Genomic DNA, 11,412 nt, shown 5'->3' with positions numbered 1-11,412 from the left:
CCCATCTCCAAGGTTCTGATCAAACATCCATGAGACAGCAGTGAGGAGAAAAAGAGAAACAGAGAGAAGGAGAGAAAAAGAGGGAGAGATTAAATTTGAATTTTGAAAATCCTTCATTTTAAAGCATTCATGATTTCCACTATTATGACCAACAAATAAATAGGATTTTAAATGATCAAAAACACATATACAGATATGATTACACATGATTCATTAGTTAATTAGAAACATTTTCTTCTACAAATATTTTTTCACTCAAACTGTAGTGCAGAGATAAGCTCATCATTAGACACAGAGCACACTGTAGCACCAGGTTTCTATACATTTAAATAAACTATCATCTTTGACTCGATTAGTCTGTGAAAAGTTTTTGCGACATCATGTAAAGCATTTTGTCTCATCGTTTTGTTTGCTCTTCATGTACACTGTCACTTTTGATTGAATAAAGTTAATCAGCTGGAAATTGGATCTCTCTTTTCTCACATATTTTAAAACCAAGAATTAAAAAAAACAGTAATGAACAATTCACATTTAAAGATGAAATAAAAACGTCACCTAAAGCAGAATACAAAATAATGGAATACTTTCCGTTGATGCCAAATGATGACGCCATGGTGGTTCGTATAGTTTTCCTTTCTGGCATTACATCACTGCTCATCCCAGGGACATGAAGGTGCCAAGGTGTGGCAACCCTCATATTCACTTTTGGCTGTTTAGCACTTTTGTACAAGCTCTACAACCGCTTACCAGTGACCTCATTCATGTTTATGTTCATTTCCCTGTTTTTCTTTAAACAGGCTGCTTTGGAAAGTGGTTGAACTCCTCAGCACGATAGTCCTTGAGTTGTATACGCTCCTCTGATGTGAGCTCTGACTTCCAGTGATGTAAAAGCTCATGACCCTACCTGTGCTCTCAGGTTTACTGGGTGAGAAATCTTAGGATTAGTTAAATCAGGACCAGAATAAAGCAAACAATTAAGAAGAATTCAATTCAATTTTATTTGTATAGCACTTTTAACAATGGACATTGTCACAAAGCAGCTTTACGGAAATAAATACATTCAAATTAAATTAAACCAAAATAAATTGTAAACATGTGAATTTATTCCTAATGAAGAATTCATACATCCATCTTGAGTAAGCACTTAATCCTGGTCAGAGTCACAGTAGATCCAGAGTCTACTCCTGGATGTGAGGCACAAATACACACTGTATGGGTTTAACAATTAACCGTAGTAAACCATTCACACCCAGGGGCAATTAACAGTCACCAATCCATCCACTGGCATGTTCGTGGGAGGTGAGGAGAAACCTGAGAAAAAGCTCTGGAGCAGACAGGGTTAGAGAGATCCCACCTGTTATGTTCAAAAGAATGCCAGAGATTGGAGCTTCATCAAGGAGCCAGCTTGCTCAAAGGTCCAACAGTAGCATCTTGGTGATGCCAAGACCAACTAGTTCATGACCTTCTGATCTGTAGCTCAGAGATTTAACTACTGCCCCACCGAAGCTCTAGTCAGTGCTGGGGTGATTCCACTTGTTATGTTCAAATGTCCAAACTTTGTCCAAAATTTTGAACTTTCAATACAATAAAACAATACTAATCTACAGGGATCCTGCACCCGCACGTCCATTTCTGTTTGTTCAAGACCAAAAAAAGAACTTGTGAGTAGCTTAAATTTCTGTTACACTTTCAAAACATGGGAAGACCAGATCTAGGAAAGGTTTGACAAGGTTCAGGTGGACCTTTTCGCCAACACCAAGTCAACACATTGCCAGGTGTGGTTCTCTCCAGCAGAGCCGTTCAGCCCATTGGGACAGATGGCACCGATGACTAGCCTCACCATGTATCTACTGTCCCAATGGGGACATTTGGGGAGATTTGGCACCTTCAGCCAGGTTACCTCTACCTGCACTCTGGCCTCTCAGAATGCATCACCAGGTGAATGACTGTGACACAGCAGAATAGAAAAATGCAAGAGCACTTATTACATGGGTGTTGCTTTAAAGTTACAAGCACTTAGGTGGAAGTTGTCAATAAAATCCTTGCACTGTGGCATAGTGAATTCTGCCTCGTCTAGCAGGGTGTGGAAGAGTGTATACGGTGCGGTAGGTAGCCTAGCACCATCTAAACCATCTAAACCAACTCAGGCCCAGGCAGCTGCCACGGCTAGCAGAGACAGACCCAGACCCATATTCAGATGTTGCTAAGGCTGTGAAGTTATTGTCATGTAGAAGAATATTCTGTAGTAATAACGTTCTCCTGAGGAGGAGGAATAATCACTGGGATATATGGAGCCACTGAGCTGCTGAATCGGTGATTTCAGCTGAGTCACATCTGCTGCCACTGATTAACCTAGAAAGCAGCTCAGATTTCTTTTATGGGTTTCTTCTCATGCTTTATCAGAAAACACCAAACCTCTTGGTTATTATTATCTACTCTTTTTTTTTGTTCCTTTCTTATATGTCTATTTCATTTTGATCTGTTATTGATTTTATTTGATATGAATTACTTTTTACTATTATTGAATTACCTTTGACTATTATTTTATTTTCATATATTGCATAAAAAATAGATTTTTTAAAATCTAAATGAACAATTTTCCATTTTAATTTTATTTATTTGTTTATCTTTCTGTTCTTTTTATTCTATTCCTATTTTACCTGCATTCAATTTTATTCGCTTTTTAAAATGTATTTTCATATAACTTTTTTTTTTCTACAGTTGAGGCCAAAGGTTACGTGCACCCAAGCAAAAGACATTTAAACTTCATTTTTTACAGCAGTTCACATTTAACATACATGTCCTTTGTTAACTCAATGAGGGTATCTTCTCTATTTCATTTCACAATAAGAGCTAAGAGACAGATTTATTTCAGAATTTATTCACTATATCAAAGGTCAAAGGTTTACATTCACTTTGTTAGTATTTAGTAGCATTAACTTCAATCAAACTCTTGTTGTAGCTTTCCACAAGCGCCTCACAATACTCTGGTGGACGTTTTGCCCATTTTTCCTGACAGAACTGCTGTAGCTCAGTCAGGTTTGTGGGCTTCGTCACTCAGACATGTCTGTTCAGTTCAGTCCACAACACGGCTTTGTCATGATCCCACCACTACTTTCACTCTGTTGTCTTGGCTGAGTTGTCTGGATTTCCCCACGGTATGAAAAAGGCACTGGCTCTAAAGTTGGCCCTTAAATACAAACATACGTGCTCCCAATTGTGACTATTGATCATTACATCAATTTCTGGATGTCTGGAATCTTCCAGCTCTTTAAAGAGACAGTCAGCTTGGTGTCTGTAAACTTCTGGCCCACTGGAATTCTGTTACAGAGAATTAAAGCTGAAATAATAAATCTGTCTCTAATCGATTGTTTTAAAATAACCTCTGATGTGAACAACGTAACAGAACTGTATGATAATATGAAATGTACACAGCTGTGAAAAACGAAGATTAAATATTTATAAGGTAAGTGTATGTAAATGTTTGGCTTCAACAGAATGTACTGTGTCCCTGTCCTACTTCAAGTTTGCTATTTCATTTGCTCTCCTTCCAGTTTTATTTTTCTATTCTACCTGTTTATTACTGTTGTCTGTATATTGTTCTGTTATTTTATTTGACCTACGGCATACACTGTAAACATTCAGAAACTGAATTACTGTAAACCTTCCCCTGTATCCAGACTTTAAACCTAAAACTTTTCCTCCTGCGCTAATTTATTCACCAGAGGAGTTCTCACACTGGCCTGATGATTGGTGTGCTGATTCAGCTCCTGCCCACAGGTGAGGGAGAAATGGGTGGTGCTCTGTAATATAAGTGAATCCTCCATTACTGCTGAACAGGTCCAGAGAAATCAGAGCTTGACATCATACACATCCACACAGCAGCATCTGACACGATGAAGCCCATCTCAGTCCGCTCCAGCATGAAGCTCCTGCTCGCTGCGCTGTGTGTGGCAGCCATGATTCAAACAGCGGTGAGTTCTAAAAAACTATATTCAACAGAAAGCAGTTTTAGATTTAATCAGAAAAAAGTTCTTTTACATCAAATAAGAGAGGAAAAGAAATCTATAAAGAGAGAAAACTACAAATATGAAACCACAATTTGTGTTTTATCTGATTTTTAAAATGTTTTTAATATAAATATTGGCCTTTTTTGTTACTCTCAATGTTGGAACTGTTTTAGTAAGTTTTTAGCCAAAAAAAAAAACCACTCTTAATTAAAAATGTATATTTTAAAAACGCATTAGGCTGACTTTAAGAAATGAGTAGTTAACACAACATTTTGCTGGTTATAATAATTCAAATGAACTGTACCATATTCCTGTAACTAATTAGAATGCATTAATTTATTAATGAAATGTATTTAGCGTGTATTATTACACATTTATTTACAGTCATGTAAATGATGTAGGATTTTCTGACGAGTTTCCTCTGGTTATCTGAGGAGGAAAAAGGAAATGCAAAATTAGGAAAAAGGAAAAAATATGCCATTCAAAGTAGCTGTAAATTTGTCCCACATGTTTAATAAATTAAACAGGAAGGGACAGATTATTTTTAAATGCTAAACATTCTCATATGAAAATCAACCACTTGGCTGTGGCCAAAATAGATTTAAAAACAACATACTGAAATTAAAACAACAAATAATATTAAAATTAATAAAACCTAATAACAACAGTACTATTACTAACCCAAAGATGTCATGTGCATGCTAATGTCTGATAAGATTCACTGCAAGTAAATAAGTAATCAGATGTGGGACAATTCATTCATAAAATAATAATAAGACTTCACTAACTACAAGTTTGACATTTTCTATTGGCAGATTTAATTAGAATTTTCATAAAACTTCATAATGAAATAAATATTTCAAAGGAGCAGCGTTCTGTGAATGGAAGATGTTTTCAACCTTGAAAATCATTTAAAACATCTAGAAATGGATAAAAATGTTGTGGTTCTTGGCGCTGCTCCTGTTAGGGTTTACGACAGCAGATCCTCCTTCTCCATTCTGGAGATCCGGTTTATGGGCCTCGTATTTGATTTGGCAGAAGGTTTTATACCGGATACTCTTCCGGATGCAACACTCCCATTTCACACGGACTTGGGACTGGCACTAACAGTGCACTAGCTGATGCAACCCCAGTGTCTGGGTTTGGAGCTCGACGTGGAGCTCGAACCCACGACCCTGAGAGTCTCCTGCTCAGTTTTAAATCATGTAACTAATGCCAGATAGGAAATGACTCCCTGCTCCCTGTATGTGGCTTGGAACTCAACAGATTTTGGCTCCTATGCTATTATAACTATCACACAGGAAGCCATTTAGTATCAGATATTAAATAAATTTAAACTAGAAGCAGAAATAACAGCATGAACACTCTTTTTTGTCTGTTTTAGGAATTAGAATCAACTACAGTCACTTCAACAACAGCAACAACGGTGCCTTCAACCTCCAGCTCCACTTCCTCCTCCTCCTCCACCACCACCACCACCACTTCCACTTCCACTTCCTCTTCCTCTTCCTCTTCCACTTCCACTTCCTCTTCCTCCTCCAACACCACCTCCAACACCATCTCCAACACCACCTCCAACTCCACAATGACAGCGTCACCTTCTAATTCTACCACTGCGAACTCCACAATTACAACAACCACTTCCGGATTGACCACATCTGCAAAAGGAGGAAGCGTGAGCATCGGTGCGTCACGTGACGTCCTGCTCCTGCCGCTGTTCGTGATTTTGACTGTGATGATGATGAGCGCCAACTAAAGGCCAAAGAAAATATAACACACACTGCAATCCCACTGTGTACACATGCAATGTTACCAGCTCCATGTTGCGTGCTAGCATGAAACTTAAATAACTGCTGTTTTACAATACCTATACACCTATACCTTCCCATTTATTTCATTATTATTATTATTATTATTCATTATTGAAAATGCACATTTTATATTGATTATATATTTGTAAATACACGAATAACCATATATATTTTTTAATTGTTTTAGACCCATTATTAAATTAAAATGAGCAGAAGTTCCTGTCTGGACATGGCAGGTGAATACATGATGCTCTGAAAAAAAAAAAAAAACTTTCCAAGGACCCCTACTACAAAAGGATAATCTGTTTAATAAAGCTCTGTATACAGTGGCATTTTGCACAATATTCCACAGGACAAAAATTGAGAACATGTCAGGACATCTGAAATAAAGAATACTTTAAATGTATTTTTTAATAAAATGATGTCATACATTTCAAAAATGTTTAGTGTGTTATATCACAGTGAACATTACCTACAGTTCTGTGCATGGCGGATTTATTCTTGCATTATTAGATTTATAATTTAATCTTTCTTAAATAATATAAATAATAATATTAAATAAATTAATATTTAATCTTTCTTTTTACACCTTCGTGTAACTCCGAATTCACATCCTCGGCTCTCTGGACTGTGTGTTGATGTGCTTTACATGTTGTTGGAAACCCTGCTGTAACCTTTTGTCCAGTGACTTTGTTTTGGATCAAACATGTCAGCAAAATGTGCATTTTCCATCCACTAAGCATTGTTTCACACTCGCCTTATCATAAAGATCTTCAAAACATGACGCTCTGCTTCTTGAACTGCTTATCTGCGATTTCACACCATCCCATATCCAATAATCGAGAATCTAATGATAACGGACAAATAATCCAATTTAATCCGTATCCATTTAATTTACTGATTAATTTACTTTCAGTTTAAAGCAATAACATGATATGTCACTTTTTAGTGTGTATATTATGATATACATCTGTGACGGTGTACCATGATAAGGGCACCAGCATACCACTATATACACTTTCCCCTCCAGAAGTAAGGCCAATTCTTTTGGTTTTGCTATATACTGAAGACATTTGTGTTTGAGATCAAAAGAAGAATATAAGACAATAGATCAAATTTCAGCTTTCATTTCCCAATATTTACATCTAGGTGTGTTAAACAACTTAGAACACGGCACCTTTTGTTTGAATCCACCCATTTTTCAAGTGATCGAAAATACTGGAACATGTGACTGACAGGTGTTCCCCGTTGCCCAGGTGTGTCCTGTTAGGTTGTTTGTTTAAAGATTTAATAGCTCTGAATGTCTACTCTTGGTTTGAGTCCTGAGTTTCACCTGTAAAGCATATTTAACAAGACTGTTGATAAAAAAGATAAATCAACATGAAGACCAGAGAGCTGTCTGTGGGAGAAAACCAAGTCATTTTGAATCTGAGAAAAGAGGGAAAGTCAATCAGAGGCACTGCATATGCATTGGGAAGAGCTAACAATACAACAATTTGGAATGTCCTGAAAAAGAAAGAAACCACTGGTGTACTAACGGCCAGACATGGCACAGGTTGGCCAAGGAAAACAACAGCAGCTGATGACAGAAACATTGTGAGAGCTGTGAAGGAAAACCCAAAAACGATAGTCAGTGACATCAGCAGCAACCTCCACAGGGCAGGGATGAAGGTATCACAATCCATTGTTCGAAGAAGACTTGGAGAGTAGAAATATGGAGGCCAAACCACAAGATGCAAACCTCTCATCGGCAGTAAGAGTCAGAAGGCCAGATTGGAATTCACAGTGAACTACAGAGATGATCCACAAAAGTTCTGGAACCAAGATGAACCTCTACCAAAGTGCTGGAAAGGCCAAAGTGTGGAGAAAGAAAGGATCTGTTCATGATCCAAAACATACGAGCTCACAAGTCAAGCATGGTGGAGGTAGTGTCATGGCTTGGGCTTGCATGGCTGCTTCTGGAACAGACTCACTAATCTTTATTAATGATGGAGCTCATGATGGTAGCAGCAGAATAAGTTCAGAAACCTACAGAAACATTCTGTCTGACAATTTACAGAGAAATGCATCCAATCTAATTGGGAGGAACTTCATCATGCAGCAAGACAACGACCCAAAACACACTGCAACACAACAAAGCACTTCATCAGGGGGAAAGTGGAAGGTTTTAGACTGGCCAAGTCCATCAGCAGACCTTAACCCAACTGAGCAGCATTTCACCTCCTGAAGAGGAGACTGAAGGGAGAAACCCCCCAAAACTAACAACAACTGAAAGAAGCTCCGCTACAAACCTGGAAACGCATCACAGAAGAAGAATGCAACAGTTTGGTGATGTCAGTGGGTCACCGGATTGATCCACTTATTGCAAGCGAGAGATATGCAGCCAAATATTAAGTGTTATTTACTTTCATTTACTTTAAGACTATCTGTTCCAATACTTTTGCTCACCTAAAAATTGGGTGGTCTGCCACCAAACGTGCCATGTTCTAAGTTGTTTAACGCATCTAGATGTAAATATCAGGAAATGAGGCTGAAACTCTGATCTATTGTCTCATATTCATCTTTGGATCTCAAAGCCAGACATCTTCAGTGTAGAGCAAAAACAAAAGAACTGGCTGTAAATATATATGAGTTATTTCAGATGACGTCATGTTTTTTAAAAAAAATTTTTTTAGAAGCAAACCTTCCCAGTTTTAACAAGTGGAACAAAAGAACGAAGGAGTAATTTAATGCTCATGCTGACACTGCAGTGTTTTTCAGCATTTAATGTACACAAAATTTTAAACTGTAAGCTGATACCATGGTGTAACTGAAAAACTATGAATAATTTGCATTGTTGATTTTATTTATTTATTTATTTTTTTGGGGGGGTTGGGATGTGGGGGTAGGTGGGGTCTGGTGTATAAGGGGCTAGAGCAGGCACCGCCCACTCCCACCCACCCTTCAGCGATTATATATGAATGTTCATTTCTAAGTAAATGCAAGAGCACAAGCGTGTGTGTGTGTGTGTGTGTGTGTGTGTGTGCATGTGAAAGGCCTAGAACTGCAGTTTTACTTTCAAACTTTCAACTGTTTAAATTTCAAGAAAGACTGTCATTCCTCATTATTTTACAGCTAAAAAAAAAAACATCCATACATATATGCTTCAACATGACTATATTACATGCAAAATAATTTCATAACCCCATCAACCTTGTCTTTGGACTACTGAAAAAAAAAAAAGCTTAGAATTTTTATTGCTTGGGCAGTAAAATTTAAGAGCAACTTCCTCATACCATTCAGATCTCTCAGTAAAAAAATGAGGCTAAATGAGGATAAAAATTAATCATTACATTGGTTTAATAAATGACAGATTCCAGTGATCCTTATCAGTTGTTCTTCTCAGAACTGCATGTGTGAGAATGTGATGGAGGGAAAATTTGCATTGTCACTGCATCACTGAACGTGTTCTGCAAACGAATGCAAATGAGCGACACTGAATGACGAAAACAATTAAGGCATAAATTAGGTTTTTTTTTTCAACTCACCTAGTTTGTCCTTCAGGATAAAGTTCCTGTCAAATAACATCATTTAGTGACTTTTTAAAGAAAAAATTTACACTGATATTCACGGATAAAAGGCACGCATAGCAATGAATTGATCTACATCCATTTTAATTAACTGGACTATTGTGATGCATGTGATATTATTCACTTATTCCGTATAAATCCTGTGTATTGGCGCCTTGCCAGTATCGATTAGTTAAATAAATTATTCGAAACAGCTATTCGAATAATAGCTTTGTTGATTAAATGTGTTCAAAAATATTTTGTCCATTTATTAGAGCCATGGAGTTTGTCATTCCTGACCTTTCCACTAATATAAAATTATATTTTTATTAAAATTTCTCATTAGTGTTATGGAAGTTTTGAGGAACTCCCTACACTATCAGGAAGTAGCAACCTGTGCTGTGTTATCAGTGGGGTGGTACTGAAATGGATACCTTTAGTTTGTATCTTTTACCCGGAAATGTGAATTCAGTACACATTTAAAAGGTACACCACAAAGGTGCACCTTTACAGGTAAAGAAAATGTACTAAAGACACAAGATGTATACGTTTGGTTTGGTACCAGTACAGTTTAGGCTGCGAGTGCATTTAATTCACGTGACCAGTCAAACAGTCTAATAAATCCAAGAACTCAGTAGTAAATATACTGTGGATGAAATTGGGTTGTGATTTCCACCACTGTAACATTTTTTTTTAAAATGCTGAACCAAAGTGGTGGTAGCCCTCTTAGAGGTTCTATAGTGCTATAGATGACACCTACGAGGCATGCGATGATGCAGCTACAGCCTTATACACCACCTCGTGCATTTGCATAAAATGCAAAGTTGTTGAAGCTTAGTTTCATTTCTCCATAAAAACACACTGGTCATGTTCACAGTTTCATGGCTAGGAACAACTGAAAAAAAATACTGATGGCCAGGTGTCGCCTACTAATCTGCATTCGTGTGTAATTTGTATGATCCTGAACACGCAGTCGTACACGTGCAGGCGATGGAGGATCAAGCACAAAAAGTGGAACGTAATAAGCACGTAATAATAGGTGGAGAAATGAGAAACGCAGCTCATTACACATTCTGTTTGATGCACCGAACTTTTGGGAAGTTAGCAGCTTTTGTTTGATTTTGTTAATTAGAGCTATGCGAGTTGCTCAGAGCTGTATGTTTGTGAGGTGTGTGGTTTTAGGCTGGAGTACATCAGATATTGCACGAACTATAATGAAAACTTTTCAGTCCTCACACTTTTAAGCAGCAATCAAACTGGAGAAAAGTACATATAAAAACAGAACATGTTTATATTTCTTTTCTTTCTTTCTTTCTTTCTTTTCTTACTTTCACTGCTTACTTACACTTTCTTTACTTTCTTTCCTTACTTTATTTCTTCCATATACTTTCTTTTTATATTTTATTTACTTTTTTTCTTTACTTACCTTCTTTTCTTACTTATACTTTCCTTACATTCTTCCTTTACTTTCTTTCTTACTTATACTTTCTTTTTCTTTATCTTCTTTCTACACTTACTTCCATTAGTTTCTAACCTTATTTTTTCTTTACTTAATTTCTTTACTATTGTTTCTTTCTTACATTCTTTCTTTCCTTATTTACTTTATTTCTTTCCTTACTTGATTTACTTTTTCTTTATCTTCTTTCTGTAATTATTTTCATTAGTTTCTTTATTTTTTCTTTAGTTAATTTTTTCTCTCTTACATTCTTTGTTTGCTTTCTTTCCTCATTTACTTTATTTCTTTACTTACTAACATTGATTCTTATTACTAAAGAATACATTATTGAAAACTGAGACAGTTTGAGGGATCTTGGCATCATCAGTAGCCCTAATAAACCGCAGATTCTGTATTTCACTTACATATAATGTACAGTATGCATCTTCACTACACACAGCTGTCATGTGACAATGAGTTATGTGTCATCCCTATGGATTTCAGACAATAAGAATTTTGTAAATTAAATAAATGAAGAATAATAGAAACTTTGTGGAATGGCGTGACATTACAATACACAGTGGATTACCACCGAGCATGCCAAATGT

At 36.7% G+C, this 11,412-nt stretch overlaps 1 protein-coding gene across 1 annotated transcript; it reads left to right on the top strand.

The window, feature by feature from the left end:
* Positions 1-3,821: 3,821 nt before the first annotated feature.
* LOC113523766 (uncharacterized) lies at positions 3,822-6,605 on the top strand. Its single transcript, XM_026909802.3, has 2 exons — positions 3,822-3,974; positions 5,395-6,605. Exons 1-2 carry the CDS (start codon positions 3,897-3,899, stop codon positions 5,764-5,766), a joined length of 450 nt encoding a protein of 149 aa, XP_026765603.3. The 5' UTR covers positions 3,822-3,896; the 3' UTR covers positions 5,767-6,605.
* Positions 6,606-11,412: the final 4,807 nt, after the last annotated feature.

This window comes from Pangasianodon hypophthalmus, chromosome 13, assembly GCF_027358585.1.
Source record: "Pangasianodon hypophthalmus isolate fPanHyp1 chromosome 13, fPanHyp1.pri, whole genome shotgun sequence".
NCBI lineage: Eukaryota > Metazoa > Chordata > Actinopteri > Siluriformes > Pangasiidae > Pangasianodon > Pangasianodon hypophthalmus.
This window is presented reverse-complemented; position numbering and strand designations above follow the sequence as displayed.

What these genes read in the sequence shown, in the direction of transcription:
- LOC113523766 (XM_026909802.3), top strand. Translation starts at nt 3,897, where the DNA reads ATGAAGCCCATCTCAGTCCGCTCCAGCATGAAGCTCCTGCTCGCTGCG. An exon ending in CAGCCATGATTCAAACAGCG is followed by an intron (nt 3,975 to 5,394) that starts GTGAGTTCTAAA and finishes TGTCTGTTTTAG; the next exon opens with GAATTAGAATCAACTACAGT.